The 24,647-nt window shown below is 59.4% G+C and overlaps 12 protein-coding genes across 12 annotated transcripts; 10 read left to right on the forward strand and 2 right to left on the reverse strand.

Moving 5' to 3' along the window:
- Positions 1-264: 264 nt before the first annotated feature.
- BO66DRAFT_392423 (alpha/beta fold hydrolase) lies at positions 265-2,034 on the forward strand. The gene has a single exon (XM_025647502.1). The coding sequence runs from the start codon at positions 755-757 to the stop codon at positions 1,568-1,570; it is 816 nt and encodes a 271-aa protein (XP_025503293.1). The 5' UTR covers positions 265-754; the 3' UTR covers positions 1,571-2,034.
- An 84-nt stretch (positions 2,035-2,118) lies between these two features.
- BO66DRAFT_402126 (uncharacterized protein) lies at positions 2,119-2,901 on the forward strand (the record flags this gene model as incomplete). Its single annotated transcript, XM_025648802.1, has 1 exon — positions 2,119-2,901. One exon carries the CDS (start codon positions 2,119-2,121, stop codon positions 2,899-2,901), a length of 783 nt encoding a protein of 260 aa, XP_025503294.1.
- A 690-nt stretch (positions 2,902-3,591) lies between these two features.
- On the forward strand, positions 3,592-5,275 carry BO66DRAFT_471976 (uncharacterized protein; the record flags this gene model as incomplete). Its single annotated transcript, XM_025652914.1, has 5 exons — positions 3,592-3,850; positions 3,921-4,386; positions 4,468-4,560; positions 4,645-5,172; positions 5,238-5,275. The coding sequence occupies exons 1-5, from the start codon at positions 3,734-3,736 to the stop codon at positions 5,273-5,275; spliced, it is 1,242 nt and encodes a 413-aa protein (XP_025503295.1). The 5' UTR covers positions 3,592-3,733.
- A 544-nt stretch (positions 5,276-5,819) lies between these two features.
- On the reverse strand, positions 5,820-7,021 carry BO66DRAFT_392424 (uncharacterized protein). The gene has a single exon (XM_025647503.1). It carries the CDS (start codon positions 6,690-6,692, stop codon positions 6,033-6,035), a length of 660 nt encoding a protein of 219 aa, XP_025503296.1. The 5' UTR covers positions 6,693-7,021; the 3' UTR covers positions 5,820-6,032.
- A 534-nt stretch (positions 7,022-7,555) lies between these two features.
- BO66DRAFT_101608 (uncharacterized protein) lies at positions 7,556-8,102 on the forward strand. Its single transcript, XM_025641761.1, has one exon. It carries the CDS (start codon positions 7,787-7,789, stop codon positions 8,063-8,065), a length of 279 nt encoding a protein of 92 aa, XP_025503297.1. The 5' UTR covers positions 7,556-7,786; the 3' UTR covers positions 8,066-8,102.
- Positions 8,103-9,012, reverse strand: BO66DRAFT_101603 (SRPBCC domain-containing protein). The gene has a single exon (XM_025641760.1). It carries the CDS (start codon positions 8,772-8,774, stop codon positions 8,139-8,141), a length of 636 nt encoding a protein of 211 aa, XP_025503298.1. The 5' UTR covers positions 8,775-9,012; the 3' UTR covers positions 8,103-8,138.
- A 237-nt stretch (positions 9,013-9,249) lies between these two features.
- Positions 9,250-10,103, forward strand: BO66DRAFT_402130 (putative versicolorin reductase; the record flags this gene model as incomplete). The annotated part of the gene is made up of 2 exons (XM_025648803.1): positions 9,250-10,009; positions 10,066-10,103. The coding sequence occupies 2 exons, from the start codon at positions 9,250-9,252 to the stop codon at positions 10,101-10,103; spliced, it is 798 nt and encodes a 265-aa protein (XP_025503299.1).
- Positions 10,104-10,680: 577 nt separating this feature from the next.
- Positions 10,681-12,586, forward strand: BO66DRAFT_452976 (uncharacterized protein; the record flags this gene model as incomplete). The annotated part of the gene is made up of 2 exons (XM_025651968.1): positions 10,681-10,825; positions 10,896-12,586. The coding sequence occupies 2 exons, from the start codon at positions 10,681-10,683 to the stop codon at positions 12,584-12,586; spliced, it is 1,836 nt and encodes a 611-aa protein (XP_025503300.1).
- A 380-nt stretch (positions 12,587-12,966) lies between these two features.
- Positions 12,967-13,748, forward strand: arp1 (scytalone dehydratase arp1; the record flags this gene model as incomplete). Its single annotated transcript, XM_025651137.1, has 4 exons — positions 12,967-13,000; positions 13,064-13,119; positions 13,169-13,210; positions 13,263-13,748. 4 exons carry the CDS (start codon positions 12,967-12,969, stop codon positions 13,746-13,748), a joined length of 618 nt encoding a protein of 205 aa, XP_025503301.1.
- A 349-nt stretch (positions 13,749-14,097) lies between these two features.
- Positions 14,098-15,597, forward strand: BO66DRAFT_452980 (MFS transporter; the record flags this gene model as incomplete). Its single annotated transcript, XM_025651969.1, has 1 exon — positions 14,098-15,597. One exon carries the CDS (start codon positions 14,098-14,100, stop codon positions 15,595-15,597), a length of 1,500 nt encoding a protein of 499 aa, XP_025503302.1.
- Positions 15,598-15,915: 318 nt separating this feature from the next.
- BO66DRAFT_439213 (NAD(P)-binding protein) lies at positions 15,916-17,096 on the forward strand (the record flags this gene model as incomplete). The annotated part of the gene is made up of 2 exons (XM_025651138.1): positions 15,916-16,883; positions 16,961-17,096. 2 exons carry the CDS (start codon positions 15,916-15,918, stop codon positions 17,094-17,096), a joined length of 1,104 nt encoding a protein of 367 aa, XP_025503303.1.
- Positions 17,097-17,473: 377 nt separating this feature from the next.
- BO66DRAFT_324596 (putative polyketide synthase) lies at positions 17,474-24,374 on the forward strand (the record flags this gene model as incomplete). The annotated part of the gene is made up of 6 exons (XM_025643839.1): positions 17,474-17,766; positions 17,886-18,165; positions 18,221-18,865; positions 18,935-19,288; positions 19,364-24,247; positions 24,330-24,374. The coding sequence occupies 6 exons, from the start codon at positions 17,474-17,476 to the stop codon at positions 24,372-24,374; spliced, it is 6,501 nt and encodes a 2,166-aa protein (XP_025503304.1).
- Between the last annotated feature and the right edge of the window lie 273 nt (positions 24,375-24,647).

Below are 24,647 nucleotides of genomic sequence, written 5' to 3' on the forward strand. Positions count from 1 at the left end.
AGAAAAAAACGTGCAGGTCGCGAGACCGCAATATCGAAGAGTCAGACGCAAGTGCGGGCAGTGACGCCATCAGGGCCTTTGGGGTCCACAGCCCATTGCTTCATGGAACATCATCGGAAGCTCGGGACACGCGGGTGATTGACTGACGAACAAGGAACCGGTGGGTCGCTCATCTCGTCCCTTCGTTCGGGGTTCTTTGAATGGGTAGGCAGCTAGCTCATCAGGGTCCAATCTTTTCTTGGCTTGTTCGGGAGTTCTCCGAAAGGCGCAACAGCCTCAGCCTTGTTTCGAGGGTCTGAGACCGCGGATGGTCAGGGAGAGATCTTGGAAGGAGGATGGAGGATGGAGGAAGAAAAAGAGAGAGAGAGAAAGACGGCGATGAGATCATCCCATCCCACGTGACATGAACAGCCCACGTGACTAACCACCGCCAGAAGAAGTCGGATAAAACCTGTTCGATGACCCTCTTTGGCTTTGTTCAACAAGTTTAACTAGTTCAACTACCGCCATGATTCTCATGCTATCAGTCCATGAGTTTCAGTTGTATCAGTGGAATGGATGTTTTCTGAATATCCAAGACCCCCATCGGTCTACGAACATTTGACTGTTAGTCGGGAGCCCTACGCCCCGCTTCAATAGTAGGAGTCGAGGGTGCGACCAAAGCCTCACATACTACCAGATATCAGCTATACGGCATCCACTTCATCCATAGTATCTCCTTTCAGATCGCGAAACAAAGAGAAATCCCAGCACAATGAATTCCGAGACCCCCGAATACGAAACGCTCCCGATCACCGTGGAAGGGAACGCCCTGCAGATATCCGCGCTGATCCGCCGTGGCTCGCAACCCGCCATCCTGTGGCTGCACGGCTTCGGCTCGTGCAAAGAGGAGCTGCACGATCTGATCTTCCAGCGACCGCTGAAGGAGCACACCTTCCTCGCCTACGACGCGCCCGGGTGCGCCGCGACACACACCGCCGACCCGAGCGCCGCCACCATCGCCTTCATGGTCGCCACCGCGGAGGCCGTGCTGCACCACTACGGCGTCGACCGCTTCCACCTGATCGGCCACTCGATGGGCGGGCTCGTGGCCCTGATGCTGGCCGATCGCCACCCGGACCACATTCTCAGCTTCGTCGACATCAAGGGCAACCTGGCTCCGGAGGATTGCTTCCTCAGCCGCCAGATCTTCACCCACCCGGGGTCCACCCCGGAGGAATTCTTGGAGATGTTTATCGAGCGCACGCGCAGCAACCCGGCCTACTCGACCGCCCTGTACGCGTCGACGCTGCCCGCGCGCGTCCGGTCCGCCGCCATCGAGCCCATCTTCCGGTCCATGGTGGAGCTGTCCGATGGCGGGGACCTGATGGACTGCTTCCTGGCGCTCCAGTGTCCCCGGATGTTCATGTACGGCGAGCTGAACCGCGACCTGTCGTATCTGGGCACCTTGCGCGAGCACGGGGTCGCCTTGGCGGAGATCCCCCAGAGCGGCCACTTCCCCATGTATTCCAACCCTGTAGACATGTTTGGGCGCATTGTCGGGTTCATGAAGCGCAGTGCGGTGATCTAGAGCATTAGATTGTAGATGGTTGGCGGCAGTATGGTACGAAAAGTATGATTCTGTTTTTCTGAGGTACAAAATTACGGGTTACCGGGATGAGTGGGCTTGAGGATTTCCATGGGTTATATAGCAGTACCTGATTTGCATCGATATCGGGCTGCTGAATGGCGCATCCGCACCGCGTTGCGGCCCGGCCTCTAGGATTGCAAATAGAACCAGCCATGGAACAGCCAGTGGCTCATCGCTGCAGACCAATTGTAGACGGCTCTATGGCAGCAGATAATGATACAGGTTGTTGGTAAAAAAGGACATAGACTAAGAAGAGGCGGGACGTGGGCAATGAACGCTCTCAAAGAATGGTAGCGGGAAGTCTCAACATTGATATAATGAGTCGCCTCAGTGAACACGACACTGTGTCGACCAGTATAAAGAAACGCACAGAGAGAGCTCAAAATCCGCAGCTGGACGAAGAGGTTAAATACCACGGTTCTAAGTGAACAGCCTGCTGAATTCAAATCCCAACCCTCATAAATTACCCGGCTTTCCAGTTGGTGAAAATGGCTTCCAGAATTTGCGGATCTCGATTCTACGTTGGCCAAAAAGGCGATCCGCGGCGAGAAGCCACCATCGGTGGGATCGTCTCGCTGTATGGAACCGTCTACGGACTGACAGTCCTTCGCCCATTCCTAGCGGTCCCAGACCAAGAGGCCATGTTCATCGAGGAGAAGACTCCGGTGTCCGAGGAGCAGAACGAGGAAGCCCTGTGGGCGCCCATCTCGAGTTATGACGAGGCCGGGAACTCCCCGCTCTGCTCGAGTGACGTGAAATTGTGCCCATTCTTCGCCTTCGAGGCCTATGATTACCAGACCGACCAGCGGATCGGGGCGATCCCTGACCTCCCGGGTCTCGGTGCAGCAGATCCGAAGTTTTGGCATCTGGAAGGGAATTGGGCTCTGGTCCGTCTGGACGATCAGGCGCTGTGTCCCAACGAGGATACGACCTCGCTGCACTCGATCTCCAAGTGCAGCGTCCCGGCGGGTCGATTGCATGTTGCAGTCAATCACCGTCCGCGTCGGCTGAAGAGTCGCAAGCTCAACGTGATCGACATGCCCCCCGTCGGCCGGATGTATACCCTGTCGATGGCGGGCTACCCGGTCGATAGCGGAGCATGGATTGTGGACATGGGCAGTATGTCCGTGTTCGCGGTTGTGTTTGGCTGGCACCAAGGCAAGACCTATGCACGTCCGGCGTTTGAGGTCTTTAATGAGCTCTTCACTCGCTTCTGGGAAGAGCCACCGATGATCACGATGAAGCTGCCAACTGAGCAAGAGAGTGACTGAGCCGTGGAAGCAACCTAGGAAGGCAGAATAGCAATCGCTGAGAATTCATCACATAAGACATTGCAAATCCAGAAGATGAAGTTTCGTAAAAGCTCAAGCAGCTGGTGACTGGGTTAGTTGCAGCCCAAGTGGTGTTTGTCAAGCGACATTGGTGTGACGGAATTGTCCAGTATACACTCACTATGTGCCCCTTTGCAACCCTCAGAACCTGGCGTTGTGATGCAGAGGTACTGACTACCATGTTTCATGCACGTTAGACAGTACCTTGATGGTGATCTGTATGACAACCACCTACCGGCATTCTGTCGGACCCATAAAATAGAATCTCTTTTTTCTTTTCCTCTGTTTTGGTTTACTGTATCTGCTGCTGCTTGATTTTTACAGCCCGCCCCTTCCGGGCAGTGTCTCTAGTCTAGTTGCGTGACTGAGGGCACGGTATGTAGATAGCACTGTGGTGTTGACCACCACAAGGCAGTTCGGACATTCTTTTGACAGCCCGGTGGGGGCCATTCGCACGGACCGTGTGACTTTCAGCGTCATCAAGAGGGTTGGACTGGGGTTTGAGAAGGCAGTGCTGGGCTTACATGCTTACTTCGTGGTTGCGCCCCCACTCAGGCACAAGGGCTTGGCGGCATGCATCCCACTACAGGCGCATGCTTGACCACCTTGACTGCAGTACGGCCCACCATCTAAGACAGCATCAAATGCTGCTGCGGCCATTGACTCGGTCCTGGTACGTCCAGGTGAAATCTACTTAAGAGGCCTCGAAGGCACCACCTGCGAACACGCTAGACCAGCATCACCAGTGAATCCCGCAAGAACCCCAACCATCATGGATGTATCTTCAGGCGTGATCAATGCCTTCGCCTCGAGCCTGAGCCCGGAACAGATTGCGGAAGCGGAGAAATCTATCGACGGTGCCGGACGGATTACACTGTACCAGTTCAAGGTGAGCTGACGACACTACTATACCCACTACCCACTGCACCACTCGAGAATTCTCCTAACATCCAAACCAGATCGCAATCGGCGTCCTTCTCGGCCTGGCATTCTTATCCTTCTCCGGACGCATCTTCATCCGCCTCTTCACCCGACGACGACTCTACCTAGACGATGGCTTTCTCATCCTCGCCTTCATTTGTCTGTGCGTGGTGACCGCCATGCTCTACTTGCGGGTGCAGATCGTCTACATCCTGTTCGGGGTGCTCTCCGGGGACTCGGCCGCGTATGCGCTCGCCATCAAGCATTACGACAAACTACTGGAGCAGTCCAAGTGGCAGCTCGGGTATATCACGCTGCTGTGGACGGTGGTCTTCTCCGTCAAATGGTGCTACTTCGCGTTTTTCTACCCGCTGCTGCGCAACGTCTCGCGGAAGCTGATCTGGTACTACCGCTTCGCGATCGTCTTCTCGGTCGCATCCTGGATCGCGATCGTGGTGGGCGAAGAGCTCATCGCATGTCCGTACCTCGGGGAGGAGGCAGGCAGTACGTCTCCCCCCAAATCCCACTCACTCTTCCCTCACAACAGCCGTATATCAGCATCTAACTCAACCTCACCCAACCCAGAGAAATGCTTCCCCGATCTTCCCGCATCACGAACCTCACTACTCGCCGCCTTCTGGGCCTTCCCCTGCCTCGACGCTCTAAGCGATTTAATCAGTGCGTCTGGCTTACCCCCTCCCATCCCATCCCATCCCATCCCCTTCTTCCTCCCCCAATCGACCTGCTAACCATCCAGCCAAGTCGTCACCATCCCCATCCTCCTCCTCCGCAACGTCCAGCTCCGCACGCTCACCAAACTCGGCATCGGCTGCTTCGTCTGCCTCTCCGGCTTCATGTTCGCCTGCTCCATCATCCGCGCCGCGGGGACCTACTACCGCAACGCCCTGGACTACCCGTGGCAGGTGTTCTGGCTGCACGCGGAGGCCTGCATCGGGGTGACCATGGCCTCCATCACCGCCTACCGGTCGACCCTGATCGGGTCGAACGAGGTCTCCGACCGCGTGCGCGGCTACCTCAGCCGGATCAAGCGGACGTGGAAGCAGCGGACGGATGGCTCGGAGGTGGAGAGCCGGCCGCGGACTGCCCCGGTCCATGACAAGAATCGATGGGGGTTTCCGCGCATCCCGCGCGGGACGATCACCGGGTTGCGGAGTGTGTTGGGCCGGAGTACCGCACACAGAGATACGACGGTGCTGACGGCGGGGTCGATGGGGGGCGAGGAGGAGGCGGACTATCATGCTTACTTGAAGGGGGGGAAGGGGTCTATTGGTAAGGATTTCCGGCGTGGAAGATATTTGAACTTGGGGTAGATGCTAATCTGATTATACTGGCAGCTAGTAGTCATACCCGTGTTGGGTCGAGGGATAGTTAGGGCTGAGCGGTATGAGTTGGATTTGGTATGAAGAGAATGTGCTATGATTTGGAGGTTGGAAATTGTGTGTTACGCCAATGAGATCTCTGCAGAGGCGCAGCTGAGATGTCAGGCACTTGCTATAGACGATTACGCTTCGTCATGTATTGCTCGATAACTGAGTGAAACTGCAAATTACCTTGCGTCAGCTTCTTAGCGACCGAAATATGCTATCATGAGCACTGCCTTATAGACATTCTCCAACTCAGAACCTGGTATGCAGGCACTGCCCCCAACCACTAACCCTATCCGGTCTCTTGCATGGGCACCGCGTGGAAATCAAGAAGCGATTACCGAGTAGGTAAAGGAGGGCCGGGCCGAAAATAGTGTGGTCAACGACCATTCATCGAACAGAAATAGCTTGATGCATCATTGTTCATTTTCTAAGCTTCTAGCAAGCACACTATATTAGTTGCACATTTTGAAACATCTACGGATGCTCGCAATTCCGGAGGATACAGTAACTGATCAGCTATACCACTAGACTAGTACTATAAATCACAAATCGAGATTAAAGATGGGCATTAGAACGCATACTGTCTTGTAGAAATCCATAAAATATATCAAGATTACCTCACAGTAGCTCGTTGGTTGATGCCTTGATGGCGGGTTGGCCAAGCTGCAATCCCGAAAAACAAGCAAGATACTGGCATTTCACATCTGATCCTGAACCAGATCAACCACAATACCAGATAAAGAAAGCATATCCTAAGTCACATTAAACCATCAAAACACCCAAAATCCCAAGCATCACCACCCCCCACTCAGCCCTTCCTACACTGACGACTCCCCCCTCCCCGCGCTGCTGATTCTCATACGGATCCTTCAATTGCCCTACCTGCCCTTGACTCACATTGACAACTGTAAGAAGCCCATCCATCACCACCGAATTATCCGCACTGGTATGGTACAGCGGTGCGCACGCCTCCACCGCCGTCCGATTCTCCACCCCGGACGTGCAGCCCTCCACCGTCCCCGTGTAGCAGTATTGATAGGCCGTGAAGTTCAAATAGGCCGACTGGCCCGGACGGAGCAGGCGCGTGCCGTCGATTGCTCCCACGGTCGAGTCACTGAACTCCTCAGTCAGCGTCGCATTTCCGACCGTCTCGTCGACGACCGTCGCGAAGGCCGTGGCGGAGAGGCTGGTGAGGTTGGTGCGGGCGGTGTAGCTTGCGTCGCCGGCGGCCGTGAGGGCGCAGGTCAGGTTTGCGTTGCTGGAGCAGGTCTCCGCGGCGGAGACACGCTGGGGAGGGTAGGTTTTCAGGTAGGCTTCGTCGTGGTCCCAGTTGAAGACGGTGCAGTTGGCCTGGTTGGAGGATTGGGCGGTTGCCAGTGGAGAGAGGAGGGAGAGGCAGAAGATATATTTGAGTGATTGCATGTTTTTGTGGATTCTGATGAATGAGTCGGGGAATGGGCGCGAGATCGTTACTGATGCTTGGTAGTTGAAGCCGTGCGTGCTGGAGGGTTTTTATGCGGTGGTTGAAGCCCTGAAGCATACGCATAGTCAAGCATGGATGCTGGGCAGCAGTGGCGCCAAGCTGTGCACCACGAGTCATTCAGGGCAACAGGCATAACACTGCCACGCCCATCTTGGCATGCTGACATCCGACGTCACCATGACTGATCTTTGGGCAAGTCTAGTACACAGCTCGGCGCATTCCATCCGATATCCGTTGGATGGTGGACAGATCGTCCGGCAGGTCTCTCTCGGCATTGATTTTAGTGTCTCGGGGGACAGGCCCAGTGCTAACTTACAACACATATACGCATGTAGTATTGTAGCAAGTAAGAACGAACGGACCAATAAGATCAACTCCACCAGCCAACTCAATCCAGCCAAGATAAGCAGTGGTCATAAGATCGTGAAAGGGTATGTCAGCCAAGAAGCCCTGAGTTCATATGCGGTAGGACTTCCATGCCTGCCCATGCCCGGGCCGAGGGCGGATCAGCCCGCCCAGCGCCACTCCCACAGCCTCACGCACTCTATGCTCCGTTCCCCAGGCGCATGAGAACTTGGAATACTTCTGGCCCGTCAAGAGTGGAGCCTCAAGTGTGAACTTTCTGATACCGATGGTGAGTCGTACTGAGCACCGTCTCTGACTACCACTATCCAAGCATCTGGCGGGAACTGAAGATTCTCTCCATAGAAAGAGCTAGTAAACGCGACCGGGGGGGTTCCTGGTTAATTGGGCGGTTCTGCTAGGAGGGTTTGCCGTAATGGTCGGGACTTAGGCAGTATATATCTCTCGCTGCGCTTTTCAGACTGCTCGATTCGAAGCAGATCGCGGCATTTGTTTACCTGAACCCAGTGGGGGTAGATCACGGGCATTGTTTACATTCGAATAGTTGCATTCTACTCCGAAGCGCCATATCGTTGTAAGTTGTCAACTAATCCTCTACGATGGAACAACAAACCGGCCAAACCGGCCAAATCGCCCAAATCGGCCAAATCGGCCAAGCCGGTGGGCCTTGATGCCCCAGGCAGCAATACAATCGATAAGCCGACCGAGGAAGCAGCGTCACGTTTCTTTTCTCTTGCACACTACAACAGCTCTCACCGACCCTTTTCTCTTCTCTTTTCTCCCTCTACTTGCATCTGATCTACACATGTGTATGATATTACTGCCTAGAAGTGGCGATACTCCAAAGATGATGCCATATACCGGCATCTATGAACGCCAAAGGCCAATCCTTGCTTGTGTTCGCAGAATTATGCGGTACCACCCGACCGGCAGCGTGAAGTTACATTAGAAGCCTCATCAGCGAGGAAAGATTAACAGGACAGAACATATTCAAGGAAAGCAAACAATCTTTCCATCCTTTCTCATCGGTCAATCTTCTTCTCTCCTCCTTTCTCAACGAAAGACTTTAAGTCTTCAGCCTGCACCTGCAGACACGCGCGGAACTTCTTCCCCATGAACCATTTGACCACATACGCCAGCAGACCCCGCTGCGACTCCCACGACACCACCTGCGTGACGCGTTGATTCCCGTTCCCTTTCAGTTTCCCGTTTGCCGACTCCTCCACAAATTCATGGAACTCATGCACGCGCTCCGCATACAACAGCCACGCGGGCAAGCCCTTGCCCGAGGGATCGGTCGCCCACGCGATGCGCGCGGCTGTCTGTCGCCCGTCCTTGGGCGGGTCGAACTCGGTCACCACCAGGGCCACATCTGCCGGCTTGGCTCTAGGTCCCTGGGGGTTCCAGTTGAGATGGATGGTCATCTTCGTGCTGAGGTGCAGCCGCGTCGACTGTCTCTGGTCAGGCTGCGCGCGGATGGTGGCTCCGGGGCAGAAGGTGTTCCATGTCGACCAGGCGCCAGTGTTAACCACGGCGTCCCATGCTTCGGTGGCGGGGGCTCGAATGACGGTTGAGCTCAGATACGTACCCCGAGACTCGCGCGCGGGGATGCTCTTTGTGGAGAGGTCGAGGGTGGTGGGGTCGAGCCGGGGAGACATTGGAGGAGGATTGCAGAAGATAGAACGGGGAAATGTAGCAGTATGGGCTGAACATATTGAATGCGTTGGTGGTATTGACTGTTGACAGGGGTATTTTTATGGATGCTGACCTCGGGGAGGATTTCGGACTCGATGGCCGGTGGAGTCCGCTCGACGCAGGCGTGCAGGATGAGATGTCGGACTGCACTTGTCCTTACGCGACTGATTGGATTCATTTTTTCTGAATGCTTCGGGGCGATTCCTTAGCTGCCATGTTGACAGCCTTGCGGCTGGCATGGATTTTGTTGGGATTGGCTGATTGTCCGATGCGGAAGATAAGCGCGGACTGCTTGGCGGGCTGAGAGATTCCCATCGAAGAGGTGTGATACTTTATATCGAGATGGACTGCAGTCTTGTCACGCCACACTGTATCATTCACCTACACCATTGACAAGAAACTCATCTCTTCATCAATCTTGCCGCCAGATCAATCACAATGCCCACTTCCTTCGACCTCACTGACAAAGTCGCCTTAGTCACCGGCGCCGGCCGGGGCCTGGGCGCCGCCATCGCCAAAGAGCTCGCTTCCCACGGGGCCTCGGTCGTGGTGAACTACGCTCGCTCCGCGGGGGCCGCCCAGCGCGTCGTCGACGAGATCGAAGCCCTCCCTGGCAAACCTCGGGCCATCGCCATCCAGGCGGACGTGACCCAGCCGGCCGAGGTGACGCGGCTGTTCGAGACGGCGATCGAGCACTTTGGCAAGATCGACATCGTCATGTCCAACTCCGGGATGGAGGCCTTCTCCGCCGAGGAGGATGTCACCGCAGAGCTGTACGACGAGGTGTTTGGGTTGAACACGCGCGCCCAGTTCTTCGTCGCCCAGCACGCCCTCAAGTACGGCAGTCACGGCGGCCGCCTGATCCTGACCTCCTCCGTCGCGGCTCAAATGACCGGCGTCAAGAACCACGCCCTGTACGCCGGCTCCAAGGCCGCCGTCGAGGGCTTCACCCGCAGCTTCGCCGCCGACTGCGGCCCTAAGAAGATGACCGTCAACGCCGTCGCCCCCGGTGGCATCTACACCGACATGTACCTCGAGAACTCGTGGCACTACGCCCCCGACGGCTACCCCGGGATGCCCATCGAGCAGATCGACAAGGGCATTGCGAGCCTGTGTCCGCTGGGCCGCACGGGCAAGCCCCTCGATGTCGCACGGGTGGTTGCCTTTTTGAGCTCGGCAGAGGGCGAGTGGATCAACGGTGAGTATTTCTTCCTCGAGTCGGATCCAACGAATGCTAATGTTTGATGCGAATAGGCCAAGTGATCAAGTTGACGGGTGGTTCCAGTGCGTAAGGGAGATACAGTGTAACTGGTGCAGTTTTGCTTTCTAGTCTCTTGATTCTGCTGCTTTAGAGAAGTGTACATGGCCTTTCTTTGATGTCACGCACGATACGCATGTAAATGGACGGACACGTACAAATCGCAGATTGTAAATGCGTTGTTTCTTAGTGTGGAATTTCATCAATCTTACTCCTAAATTACTAGTCATTGTTATAGACCGTGGCATGAAAAGTACATTGCAACATCCTTTTCTAAAAGGTACTCCCCGGCTCTTCTCGTTTCTTGTGCGGTATACCTTCCAACGCTCGATGTGCTGACCCCTACGACCTCTCAGCAGACAACGGACAAGGGCCCTTGTCAGAAGCTAGCCTGAAGCCTGAAGTGCCGGACATCGGACAGCCCCCTCTCCAAGGCCGGATGCCGATGTCCGTCGCGCGTTGGCTTGGACGATACAGTCAGATGTGCATGATCCTGCCCGAGACCAGTCTGGAACAACTATAACTGCAGCCCACAGCACACTCACCCAAGGCACACTCGTCCACCACCTTTATTAGTTCTTTAGTCCTTTTATCATTCCCAACCAGACAAGATGCCAGCTGATAGCAAATGCGACGTCCTGGTCGTCGGGGCAGGCCCTGCCGGGTTCATGGCCGCATTGACGCTGGCTCGCTACAAGGTTGACGTCCGGGTGATTGACGTACGCCCTGAACGCATCCAGACCGGCCATGCAGGAGGTGTGCTTACTTCCACTTCATCCGTAACGGACCCCCAAAAAGACAGACAGACTCACAAGGACATTGACAGGAATCCAACCCCGGACGCAGGAGGTCCTACAGACCCTCAACCTCCGTCACCAGCTAGACACGCGGGGCAACCATGTCAGCGAGATGGCCTTCTGGGCGCCCAACAATCTCGGGCAGCTGGAGCGCACCTACGTCGGCCAGGAGATCCAGACCACCACGCCCTACCCGTGGATTCTGAGCGTGCCGCAGCGTGAGACGGAGCGCGCCTTCGACGAAGAGCTGCAGCGCCATGGATGCCAGGTCGATCGACCGGTGGAGCTGATCGATTTCGCCTACGTCGACGATGACACGGAGTATCCGCTGCACGTGCGGGTCAAGCACCGGCACTCGAACGTCGTCTCGACCTGCCGCACCAAGTACCTCCTGGGCGCCGACGGGGCGGGCAGCAAGACGCGGCAGCTGCTGGGCTTTGACTGGGAGACGCACGGTAGCCAGGACGAGGTCTGGTGCGTGGCCGACGTGCAGCTGCAAAGCGACTTCCCCGACCTGCGCCGCCGCTGCGCCATCCGCGCCGCCCAGGGCCGCATGATGCTGATCCCCAACGCCCTGGACACAAACCGCATCTACACCCTGCTCAACGACGAGGATCTCCGCCGGGTGGCCGAGCAGCCATCGCCCAAGACCAACGGAGTGAACGGAATCAACGGAGCCAATGGCTACGCGCGGTATAGCGACACAGCCCTGGAGACGCTGCTGCGACAGCGCGTGCGCGATGTGGCCGGCACCTACAAGATGGAGATCGAGCAGATCCTCTGGATCAGCCAGTACCGACTGCAGCAGCGGATCGTGGACCAGTTCTGGGACCAGCGCCGCGTGTTCATTCTCGGGGATGCATGCCATACACACAGCACCTCGGCCGCGCAGGGGCTCAACACCAGCGTCGCCGACGCCTACAATCTGACTTGGAAGCTGGCATTGGTGCTGCAAGGGCGCGCCCAACCCAGTCTACTAAGCACCTACGCCCTGGAGCGCCGCCAGATGGCCCAGGAACTCATCGACTTCGACGTGCAGTTCTCGCACCTCTTCTCGCGCAAGGACTTCCGCGAGGACACCCAGTTCCAGGACACCTACAAGAAAGCGCAGGGGTTCACCTCCGGCGTCGGCCAGCAATACCAGCCGGGGCCCCTGACGCGGCCCTGCGAGGAGCCTCTGGTCATCGACCACTTGGCCGTCGAGCCCCTGACCCCCGGCAAGCGCCTCTATCCCATAGACGTCTACCGCCACCTGGACGGGACGCACCTCAACCTGCTCAATGACCTCCCGTCGAACGGCCGCTTCCACCTCTGTGCATTCGTCGGCTCCGCCATTCAGGACAGCCGCCTAGCGCCGCTGACAGACTACCTGGCCTCCTCCGAGTCGGCCCTCTCGCGCTTCGACGCGGCCGCCAACCCGGCCTGGGGCTTCGAGGACATCTTCTACGCCAACCCGCAGAACCGCGGTCGCATCGTGGATCTGTTTCTCGTGCACTCCGACAGTCGCCACGAGGTGCGTCTGGAGAGCCTGCCCGCCCCGCTGCCGCAGTGGAAGTACCGTATCTACGAAGATCCGCAGGCGGCGGGGCACCGTCTGCTTGGGGTGGACCCGCGAGTCGGGGCTTTGGCTCTCGTGAGACCGGACGGGTTTGTTAGCTTGGTGGCGGAGCTGGATGAGGGGCACAAGGTGACGGAGCTTCTGCGCGAGTATTTGATCTAGATGCGTTGCTGCTTTTGGTGTTTGAGTTGGAGTGAGCTGGTTTCCGACCGTGGGATTGGAGTGCTGCTTCGGTGTTTGTAATGTACTGAGTTGGAAGTTTATGAATGCGATAGTATAGTGTTCCTAGGCTGCTTTCAACATGAGAGTGCTTTGCTGTAGGTACTGCCACGCACATTCCTGGCTCGCGTTGGATGGATTAGGGCTCCGTTCAGTCCGTCGCAGTCCTGCCACGGGTCGGAAATGCCTGACGGACCTTGCCTGGAACTCCGCAGTGTCCTTGCATGAGACAGCGAGGGCTACAATATTATAAAACTATTCTTCTAGTCTACAGTCTGAGACCACAGCACTTGCACACTAGTGGTAACCTAATCCCAATCAACATGGCGACAAACAATCTATCCATTTCCTTCGAGGGTGTGTGAATGAGCACTTGCACAGTCACGATCGATCGGTGTGTACTGATGCCCTAATCTCTAGACTACCTTCAGCTCGAGAAATGCGCCTTCAACTGGGGCGACAGCTACGATGCCAAAGTACGAGCCCTCATTCCCTATCAACCATCAGTGCTGACGAGTAAAACAGGATTGGGACCGTCTCCGGGCCATCATCGCGCCAACCCTAAGAGTACGTGTATCCCGAACCTCTTCTTCTCCCTGAACCCCCTGACACCGCTCAGATCGACTACCGCCTGGTGATGGACGACCGCTGGTTCTGGCCCGAGATGCAGGCGGACGACTTCCTGGCCATGATCTCCTCCGAGGGGTTCCTGGGCGACCCCTGCGTGAAGACGCAGCACCTGCTGGGGGCGCACTGGTGGGAGCGCGTCTCCGAGACCGAAGTCATCGGCCATCACCAGCTGCGCGCCGCCCACTTGCGCTACACCGACGCCACGCGCTCCACCGTCAGCAAGCGCGGCCACGGCCACGCCACCAACACCCACTACTACCGCAAGGTCGACGGCCAGTGGAAGTTCGCCGGCATCCGGCCCCTCGTCCGCTGGAATGAGTGGGACTTCGAGCACATCTTCCGCGGCTTGGAGTTTCCGGACGAGACGACGACGACGGCCTCTAGCAGCGGGGAGGGTAAGCAGCGGAAGCAGAAGCTGCAGTTCAAGGCGTTGCCGGCGCCGGAGGTCGGGGATGTGGTGGAGGAGGCTGTCTAAGGGGGACTGGGTAAAGAGGGTGATGATGAGTGGTGGGAAAGTCCGGAGACTAGGGAGTTAGCCTTGCATTGTCTGCAGAGTCTGCATTAGTGTCAGGTCAGTTGCAGGATTCGTAGGATTCTTGCCAATGTCCGGTCATACGGCGTTGGGGGGAGATTCCGTGGCCGTATGCCTGCCCCGAACGCCGGTCCCGCATTCTTGCCCTTCGGCTCCCCCGTTGTTCGTCAGCGATATTATTTCTATTCTATGCTCTTTTCTCTTTATCGTGTCCAACCTAAATTGAGTTGCTTGCTGCTCTACATTCTACCAGTCTGGATGCCTCCCCATGACATCGTTAGACCGCATTTCAATGGCCGAAAAACCTCTCCCCAGCGAGGTTTCCTCTGACGCCGAAACCCTGCCACTGCCTCTTCCTCCCCCTCCTCCCAAAGATGGACGCCCTCCCTTTTCCTTGGGGCGAGAAGTCCTCTTCACCAGCACCCTGCTCACCTGCCAGATCCTCGCGCAAGCAGGCATGGGCCAGGGACTGGCCGTGCTGCACATGATCGGCGATCACTTCCATGTCACCGACAACGGCGAGCTCAGCTGGTACCTGGCCGCGTTCAGTCTCACGACGGGCACATTCATCCTGGTGGCTGGGCGGCTGGGCGACATGTACGGCTCCAAGCCCATCTTGATCGGGGGGCTGGCCATCTACGCGCTCTGGTCGTTTGTCGCGGGCGCCAGCTACTTCCTGCGCAGCTCCGACAAACTGTTCGTCATTGCGCGTGCGTTGCAGGGGCTGGGGGCCTCGCTGATGCTGCCCAACGCGGTGGCCATCCTCGGCCGCACGTACCCCATGGGCAAGCGCAAGAGCATGGTCTTCAGCCTGTTCGGGGCGTTCGCCCCGGGGGGCTACATGCTAGGCGCCCTGTTTACCGCCATCCCCGCCCAGTTCGGCATCTGGGCCTGGGCCTACTTCGCCATGGGGTTCGCATGTCTGCTGCTTGCTGCTGCTGCAGTCTTCACTCTCCCTCCGACACCTTCCAAGGCCAGTCCCGACGTGGGTGGGCTGGACTGGCCCGGCTTCGTGCTGGGGGTCTCCGGCCTGATCCTGTTGAACGTGGCCTGGAACCAAGGTCCCACGGTGGGCTGGGCGACCCCCTACGTCTACGTACTGTTGATCCTGGGCGTCCTCGCCCTCGGCGCCTTTGTGGTCGTGGAGAAGCGGGCGACGCGACCGCTGGTCCCCATCCGCGCGCTGAACTGGCATATCGTCTTCGTGCTCGGGGCCATCTTCCTGGGCTGGTCCTCCTTCAGCATCTGGCTGTACTACCTGTGGCAGTTCCTAGAGAAGCTGCGCGACGTCTCGCCCCTACTGGCCACCGCGCAGAACAGCCCATCTGCGGTGTCCGGGTTTGTGGCCTCCGTCGCGACGGGCCTGATGATCCACAAGGTCGGCGTGCCGGTGATCATGGTGCTGGCCATGGTGGCGTTCTTGGTCGCGAACGTGCTGGTGGCCACCATGCCCGTCCACCAGACCTACTGGACGCAGACCTTTTTCTCGGCCATCATCGTCCCCTGGGGCATGGACATGTCCTTTCCGGCGGCCATGATGATGCTCTCCGCCGCCGTGCCGCGCGAGCACCAGGGCATTGCCGCCAGTCTCTTGCTCACGACCAATAACTACGCGATGAGCATCGGGCTGGGGATTGCGGGCACCGTGCTGCGCTACACGACGGACGAGACGGATCTGTTTGCTATGTGTCGCCACGCGTGGTATGTGGGGGTGGGGCTGAGTGCGCTGGGCGTGGTGGTTTCTGTAGGCTCGCTGTTCTACGAGCGGCGACATCCGACACTGAAGCATTGAGCGTGAGATTACCTGTAATTCATTAAATTGATAGACGGTGGGGGCACAAATTCATCTTCCGTCACCGCGCGTACTAGATGCACCAGCTGTATTGTCGAATAGAAACCCCTAGAATCCTACATGTATCGGGCGCAGACCGGACTCCTTCTTTCCGCTAGGCATGTAAGCATCGGACATCGGACCCTATCGCAATCGTAGGAAAGGACCATTTGTCCATCTGTGTATATGTCATCACCTCCTCTTATCCCCAACTCCCGATGACTCCTCCCTCTTCCTCATCCCCCTCCAATCTCCTGCCCATCCCACCATTCGCCCGTCATGTCAGCCAAGCTACAAGCCCAGGCATCCAAGGAAGCGGCCTTCAGCGCCTTCTTCAAGCGCCAGCTCTTCCACAGCATCCCCACCGTCTCGACCGACCTGCACGGACAAGTCGCCATCGTCACCGGCGCCAATGTGGGCCTGGGGCTAGCCTGCGCACGCCAGCTGCTGGCCCTACAGCTGTCGCGGCTGATCCTGGCCGTGCGGTCCCAGCCCAAAGGCGAGACCGCGGCGCGCGAGCTCCGCGCCGCCTTCCCGGCCGCGCACGTCGAGGTCTGGCCGCTGGACATGGCGTCCTACGCCTCGATCCAGGCGTTCGTCACCCGCTGCCGGACCGAGCTGGCGCGGGTGGACATCGCCATCCTCAACGCCGGCCTCGCGCTGAAACGCTACCAACCTATCACCACCAACCACCCCGGTCCCGCCCGCGAGACCACCCTCCAGGTGAACTTCCTGTCCACGGCCCTGCTGGCCCTCCTGCTGCTGCCCAGCCTCCGTCGCGTGGCCCCGGCTCCTGCTGAGAAACCGGGCCCCGGCACGGCGTTGCGTGCCTCCGCCCCCGGCCGTCTCACGCTCGTCGGATCGGACACAGCCTACTGGCTCGATGCCGCCGGACTGCTGCGCGGGCACGCCTCGCTCCTGGCCGCGGCCAACTCGCCCACGGGGTTCGACGGCCTCGAGCGCTACAAGCTGACCAAGCTGTTCGTGCTGATGTTCGTCGCCAAGTTGGCCCGCGATGTCGTCGCCGCGGACGAGGTGGTCGTCAACGTCGCCTGTCCGGGCCTGTGCAAGGGCACTGCCTTCGTCAGGGAACCCGACGACAACCGCGCCAAGCACGCGGTCGTCTCCGGTCTCATCCGCCTCATCGGCCGGACTCCCGAGCTGGGCGCTCGGGTCTATCTCGATGCGGCGCTGGCGCAGGGTCCATTGAGTCATGGGAGTATGCTCAGTGAAGGGAGGATTCTTCCGTACGTTATGCCACAATCTTTAGTGTAGTGCTGTGTGTATGCGTATGTGCGTGATGCTGACAAACCATCTCCCCTAGATTCCCGCCCATTATGTACAAGGAACCGGACTTGATGGATCGGCTGTGGAATGAGATCATGGAGGAGTTCGAGGCCGCGGGGTTGGGCAGGGAGCTGGCGGAGGTGGTGGATCGTGGCCGTGTTGCGAACGCATGAACGTTTGGGGAAATCTCCGCTGATGATGACGCTTAGATCGTCTCCCTGTGCTGTAAGCAGATCCTGCAGGATCTTAGATAATCGGAGGTCGAATCCTGTCCGGAACCATTAGGGTTTGCGTTCTCCTATCAGCCACTATAGCTCGAGGGGGGAGGAGACGATTTGTGATGTGACGGCGGACTCGAGGCTGGACAGCCTTGCTGTAACCTGTCCGGTGGGAGGTGTGCCCTAAGTAGACAAAAGGGGGAAGTAAACCCAGTACTTAGTGAGAGAGCTGCATGGTTTGGCTTCTGCTGCTGCCATCCTAACATTGAGTATTTGCGTGAAATTCTAGTCTTTCTTTCTTTTTCTTTTTTCGATACTGTGTGTGTGCAGCCATGGAGCCACGAAGCAGACACATCCTGGTCGTCGGAGACCAGAGTGTAGATCCCACCCCCTTCCTCGTGCATGCATTAGTCAAGAAGCCCACGCCGCTGCTGCAGGCCTTCCTGCGCGATGTCCAGCCCCTCCTGCGTCGGGAAATTGAGGGCCTGCCACATGGCACGCGCAGCCTGATCCCAGCCTTTGCATCGTTGCATGAACTCGTGGAACAGTACCAGCGCCAGGGGGTACATCTTGCCTCGCTGGATAGTGCCTTGACTTGTCTGGCTCAGTTTACTCATTTCATCGGGTGAGTCCTTGTTGACCCGTTTCCTTCAGCTGCGTTGTTGTCTTGTCTTTTGGGTTCTGCTACTTGCGGCCTTTCTTTGCCTGTACATCGAGCATCTCGCCGACGCTGACGCTGCACAGGGTCTGCGAAGAGAACCCCCGTGCATATCTCCAGCCGGGGATCTTGATTATCGGGACCTGCACTGGTCTGCTGGCTGCGTCGGCTATTGCCTCGTCAGACTCGCTGGTCGCATTGATTCCGCTGGCCGTCGAGACGGTGCGCTTAGCATTCCGATTGGGGGCGACAGCAGCGAGAAAGGCAGAGTCTCTGGAGACGAGTCAGACGCCATGGACCAGTCTAGTCACTGGGGTGGACTCAGCGACGGTGTCGGTCGCAGTAGAGGAGTTCAACCAGACACAGGTGGGTGCATTCACTCTCTCAGCGTGCCAAACAGCGAAGTCCTAACAGACATCAGGGACTGCGATCGTCGCATCAAGTCTATGTGAGTAGCGTAGCCACCAACAGCGTCGCAGTCAGCGGCCCTCCATCCCTCCGAGCTCGCTTGTTTGAGGCATCGCCTTTGCTGCAGGGAGTACATCACCGCACACTTCCCATCCACGCTCCCTACCATGCCCCCCATCTCTTTGCAGCTGAATACGACATCCTCGATGCAGCCTCCATCGACATCCTCAACCGTTACCACCAGATTCACACCGTCTGCGGCCTCAACGCCTCCAGTACACGCTCAACTTCAGCCCTGTTCACCGAGTGCATCGACCGCATCCTACGAGAATGCATGGACTGGAACCAGCTGGTCACGACCAGTCTGAACTTCCTAGCCCCACTAAATGCTCCCTCCTATCGCATTCTCTCGCTAGGACCCACACCACTGGGCAACGCGCTGGCCTCAGCGCTGAAGCACGAACAGCCCGCCGGTCTCAAACTGACGTTAGAAGACCACGCCTCGTGGCTGGCAGCCAACTCGGTACCGACATATCTCAGCAGCAGCCCTGCCGGATGTAACATCGCCATCATTGGGATGGCGGGGCGATTTCCCGATGCTGCGGACCACGAAGCCTTCTGGGAGCTGCTGGCGCAGGGGCTAGATGTGCATCGCAAGGTGAATTCCAGCCCACCAAAACGCCACATCCATTCACCCTGTGCTCGGCTCCACCGCTAACAAACGTAGGTGCCCCCGGATCGGTTCGACGTCGACGCACACACCGACCCCAGTGGCAACGGCAAGAACAAATCCCACACGCCCTACGGCTGCTTCATCGAGGAGCCCGGCAAGTTCGACCCGCGCTTCTTCAACATGTCGCCGCGCGAGGCCAAACAGACCGACCCGATGCAGCGACTGGCCATCACCACAGCCTACGAGGCCATGGAGTCGTCGGGGTTCGTGCTCAACCGCACCCCGACCACCCACGCCCACCGCGTGGGCACCTTCTACGGCCAGACCAGCGACGACTGGCGCGAGATCAACGCCGCCGAGAACATCGACACCTACTTCATCACCGGCGGGGTGCGCGCGTTCGGCCCGGTAAGTGCTTGCCCTCTCTCCCCTGATCCGGCAACCTGCAGGATAACAGATCTGACTGGCTCGGTGATCGCGTAGGGCCGCATGAACTACCACTTCGGCTTCAGCGGGCCGAGCTTCAGCCTCGACACGGCCTGCTCGAGCAGCTTCGCCGCGATCCAGCTGGCGTGCACCTCGCTGCGGGCCGGGGACTGCGACACGGTGTTCGCGGGGGGCATGAACGTGCTGACGAACCCGGACATCTTCGCGGGGCTGTCGAAGGGCCAGTTCCTGTCGAAGACGGGGTCGTGCAAGACGTACGACAACGCGGCGGACGGCTACTGCCGCGGCGACGGGGTGGTGACCGTGATCCTGAAGCGGGTCGAGGACGCGCTGCGCGAGAACGACCCCATCCTGGGGATCATCCGCGGCACCGCGACGAACCACAGCGCCGAGGCCGTCTCCATCACGCACCCGCACGCCGGGGCGCAGACCTACCTCTTCCAGAAGATCATGAGCGACATCGGGGTCGACCCCCGCGAGGTCGACTACGTCGAGATGCACGGCACCGGCACCCAGGCCGGCGACGGCATCGAGATTCAGTCCGTCACCAACGTGTTCGCTCCCCCCGGACCCCACCAGCGGGGCCCCCGCCACCAGCCCCTGTATATCGGCTCCGCCAAGGCCAACATCGGCCACGGCGAGGCTGTGTCGGGTGTGTCGGCCCTCGTGAAGGTCCTGCTCATGTTCCAGAAGAACCTCATCCCGCCCCACTGCGGCATCAAGGGCGTCATCAACCAGGGCTTTCCCTCGGATCTGCAGGCCCGCGGGGTTCAGATCGCCTCGCGGCTCACCCCGTTCCCCAAGCCCGCCAAGGGGGGAAGACGGCGCATGGTCTTTGTGAACAACTTCAGCGCCGCCGGCGGCAACTCCGCCATGCTGGTCGAAGACGCCCCCGAGCGGCCAGTCGTCGCAGTCGACACGAGCAAGGTGGTCTCAACCGCCGTAGTCGCCGTATCTGCGAAGTCACTGGCCTCGTTCGGCAACAACGCTCGCAGTCTGTTGGCGTGGATCGAGCAGAACCCTGACGTGCAGCTGGCCGACCTGGCGTACACGACCACCGCCCGTCGCAACCACTACACCTACCGCGTGGTCTTTGCCGTGGACAGCGTGGCCCAGCTCCGGCAGAAACTGCAGACCTACGTGGACCGCAACCCGTCGCCGCGCGCCCTGTCGCTCAGTCGGCCCCCGGCGGTAGCTTTCGTGTTCACCGGCCAAGGGGCGCAGTATGCGGGCATGGGCCAGGCCCTGTTCGCGGGATGCATCCCCTTCCGGAGCCAGCTGCAGCAGCTGGACGAGCTGGCGACGGCGCAGGGCTTCCCCACGTTTCTAGGCGTCATCGACGGTAGCCAGGCGGGGGATCTGGCCGCGCAATCGCCGGTGGTCACGCAGCTGGCGTCGACGGCGCTGCAGATGGCGCTGGCGGATCTCTGGAAGTCGTGGGGGGCCGTCCCCGCGGCGGTGCTCGGCCACTCGCTCGGCGAGTATGCCGCCCTGTACGTGGCGGGCGTACTGTCGGCGATGGACGCGCTGTTCCTGGTGGGCCGGCGCGCGCAGCTGCTCGAGGCGGCGTGTGTGGCGCACAGCCACGGCATGCTCGCGGTGCAGGGCGCCATTCCGGCCGCGGAGCTGCTGCGTCTCGTCGTCGACAACGACAACGATGCTGCCATCGGCGTGGCGTGTCTCAACTCGAAGACGGAGACGGTGCTGGCCGGCCCCGTCGAGGCGATCGCCCGCGCGAAGGAGACCTTGGCCGCGGCGCGTCCCGATCTCCGCTGCATCACACTCAAGGTCCCCTTCGCCTTCCACTCGGCGCAGGTTGATCCCATCCTCGACGCGCTCGCCCAAGCGGCCGAGCCCATCGTCTTCCATTCGCCCCGCATCCCCATCCTATCCCCCGTGTCGGCGAGTGTGATCGACCGCGCGGGCATCGTGGGCCCGGCATATCTCACGCGCCACGCGCGCGAGCCCGTCAACTTCGTCGGCGCGCTACACACAGCCGCGACGCAGGGGGTGATCTCGCCGCAGACAGTGTGGCTGGAACTGGGGCCGCATCCCATCTGCTCGAGCATGGTGCAGAGCGCGCTGGGCCCCGACAGCGTGGTGTGCGCGGCGCTGCAGCGCAAGGAGAGCGGGTGGAAAACCACGGCGACGGCGTTATCGACGCTCTACCAGACCGGGGTGCCGGTGGACTGGAACGAGGTGCACGCGGGGCTGGAGCAGACCAAGGGTGTGCAGGTGCTGCGCTTGCCCACGTACAGCTTCGACGAGAAGACCTACTGGCTGGACTACACCAACAACTGGACCCTGACCAAGGGCGAACGCCTGCCTGCATCGTCGGAGACGGTTCCAGCAGCCCCGGAGCCGCAGAGGTTCTCGACCACCTCCATCCAGCGTATCGTCTCGGAGACAGTCCGACCCGACGGCGGGGTGGAAGTCGTCGCCGAGGCGGATCTCCACGAGCCCAAGCTCAAGGCGGTCATCTCGGGCCATCGCGTGGGCGGCGCGCCGCTGTGTCCGTCGTCGCTGAACGCGGATATGGCGTTCACGCTTGCCAAGTACGCGTTTCAGCTGGGCCAGGCCCCTGAAGGAAGGGTGGAGGCGGAGCCGCACATGAACATCTGCAAGATGGAATCGTCGGCGCCGTTGATCCTGGACCTGCAGCGCGCCTCGCAGACGCTGACGATCCGGGGGGTCTTCGACCCCGTGCACCGCCGGTGCCAGGTCTCGTTCCACACGGGCACGCAGCAGCACGCGCAGTGCGAGGTGCGGTTCGAGGATGCGGCGCAGTGGGCGGCCGAGTTCCAGCGCCACGCGTTCCTCGTGCAGTCGCGGATCGACTCTCTGCAGCAGCGCGACCGGCCCGGAACGCACTCACTCTACCGCGGCATGGCGTACAAGCTCTTCACCGCGCTGGTCGACTACAGCCCCACCTTCCAGGGAATGGAGCAGGTGGCGCTGGACAGCGCGAATCTCGAGGCGACGGCGCGCGTGCGCCTGCAGACCACCCCGCAGGACGGGGAGTTCCTGGTCAGTCCGTATCACACCGACAGCGTGGCGCATATCTCGGGCTTCGTGATGAATGCCACCGATGCCATTGACTCGGCGGCGCAGATCTACATCTCGCATGGCTGGGAGAGTATGCGCTTCGTGCGGAGGCTCGAGGTCGGTCGCGAGTACCGCTCGTATGTCAAGATGTCGCCTGTGAGCGAGGGTAGTAAGATGGTCTCGGGGGATGTGTATGTCCTGGAGGGGCAGGAGATCATTGGCGTGGTTGGCGGGCTGCGGTTCCAGTGCGTGCCGCGCAAGTTGATGCTGACGCTGCTGGGGATCAAGGGCAGTCCGTCTGGTGGTGCACCTCAGCTGGGTTCTGCGAAGGTGGCTGTTGCTGCTGCTGCTGTCTCTTCAGTTGTACGCAAGGAACCCAGCGCCCCGATCCAGCGCCGCAGCAGCCCGTCCAAACCAGCACCCCAACTGCCTAGCCTGCCAGCCCCCTCCGCATCGACTCTCCCCCGCGCGCTGGACATCATCGCCGCCGAGGTGGGCTGCGCCGTGTCCGAGCTGGGCGACAACATCCCCTTCGCGGATCTGGGCGTCGACTCGCTCATGTCGCTGTCCATCACGGCGCGGTTCCGCGAGGAGCTGGAAATCAACCTGGGGAACTCGATCTTCCAGGAGCTCAGTACGGTGGGAGAGCTGAAAGCGCACCTGGCCGACTCCAGCACCGCGCCGACCCCGCCGTTGACCGATTTTCCCTCTGACAAGGAGTCGTCCACCGAAGGGGAGCTGACCAAAGTGCACACGCCGGTGGAATCCGACGACGAGGCGGGGGTGCTCGTGCTGAGCGACAGCGAAGACGACGACACCCTCAGCCGGACGGGGATGATCATCCGGGCGACGATCGCCGAGGAGCTCGGGGTCGAGCTCAGCGAGGTCGGGGACACGGTCGACCTCTCGCAGATGGGGCTGGACTCGCTGATGAGCCTGGCGATCCTGGGGTCGCTGCGCGAGAAGACAGGGCTGACCTTCTCTCCGGACTTCCTGATCGAACACCCGACGGTCGAGGGGATGCTCGGCGCATTAGGGCTATCCCCATCCCCCGTTGCCAAGCCAGTACCAGAGCCAGCACCAGCCAGCACCAATCCAACATCCCCAAAGTCCCTCCCCCCAGCCCCGATTATCCTACTATCCGGCAACCCCAAAACCGCGACCCGCAGGCTCTTCCTCCTCCCCGACGGCTCCGGCGCCGCCTTCTCCTACGCGACGATCCCAGCCCTCGACGCCACCACCGCCGTCTACGCGATGAACAGCCCGTTCATGCGGGACCCGCACAACTTCACCGTCAGCGTCCCCGACGTGACGACCCAGTACCTCCACGCCATCAAATCCCGACAACCCTCGGGCCCCTATCTGCTGGGCGGGTGGTCCGCCGGCGGGGTGATGGCGTACGAGCTGACGCGCCAGCTGCTGGCGCGGGGCGAGGTCGTCGAGAAGCTCGTCCTCATCGACAGCCCCTTCCCCGTCGGCCTCGAGGCCCTGCCCCCCGTGTTCCACGAGTTCTGTAATCGTATTGGTCTGTTGGGTGATGGGCAGACGAAAACGCCGGAGTGGTTGCTCCCCCATTTCCGGGCGACGGTAACTCAACTCACGGCTTATTCGGAGGAGTTGGCCCGGAAAATGCCGGTAGATGTGAGGGGGATGCCGGCGACGACGGTGATTTGGGCCCGGGATGGGGTCGTCAAGAATTCGGGGGATCCGGAACCTCAGTGGGAGAAGGGGGTGCGAATGCCGAACAGTATGGCGTGGTTGTGTGGGAATCGGCTTGATTTGGGGGAGAATGGGTGGGAGACACTTGTTGGGAGGGGAAAGGTACGGTGTGTGAGTATGGAGGGGAATCATTTCACGATGATGAGAGAGCCATTGGTGAGTTTCCTTTTCTTTTCTTCCTTTCTCGTTGTGGTTGATTCTGGGTGGGGAGTGATTGCTGACTTGTTTTTCGGGATAGGCTGCTGAGGTTGGGAGACTGGTCAAGGAAGCGCTGGATGTGTAGAGAGTGGATTTGCTGCGGCCTTGCGATGGGAGGAGTGGCTTTCTGACTTGATGTCTTGCTTGTTACCGATTGTTTTGTTATGAGTATAGTGGTTTTACTAGAATTGTAAAGGTTAGTTTGTGCAATAGATTATTCGGGTGCTCTTCAACGGTACAAACATTTACCTTGCCAGCAAATGAATACGCACTTCTCTGAGAAGATCAGATATCGTAACAGTTCACACATAAGCTCAGAAGTTCTGTTCCATAAGACCTGTTGAGAACACTCCTGTCT

The sequence above is a fragment of the Aspergillus aculeatinus genome (genome assembly GCF_003184765.1).
Source record: "Aspergillus aculeatinus CBS 121060 unplaced genomic scaffold BO66scaffold_28, whole genome shotgun sequence".
Lineage (NCBI taxonomy): Eukaryota > Fungi > Ascomycota > Eurotiomycetes > Eurotiales > Aspergillaceae > Aspergillus > Aspergillus aculeatinus.

Coding starts and splice junctions, on each gene's coding strand:
- BO66DRAFT_392423 (XM_025647502.1), top strand. CDS start 755: ATGAATTCCGAGACCCCCGAATACGAAACGCTCCCGATCACCGTGGAA.
- BO66DRAFT_392424 (XM_025647503.1), bottom strand. CDS start 6,692: ATGCAATCACTCAAATATATCTTCTGCCTCTCCCTCCTCTCTCCACTG.
- BO66DRAFT_101608 (XM_025641761.1), top strand. CDS start 7,787: ATGCCCCAGGCAGCAATACAATCGATAAGCCGACCGAGGAAGCAGCGT.
- BO66DRAFT_101603 (XM_025641760.1), bottom strand. CDS start 8,774: ATGTCTCCCCGGCTCGACCCCACCACCCTCGACCTCTCCACAAAGAGC.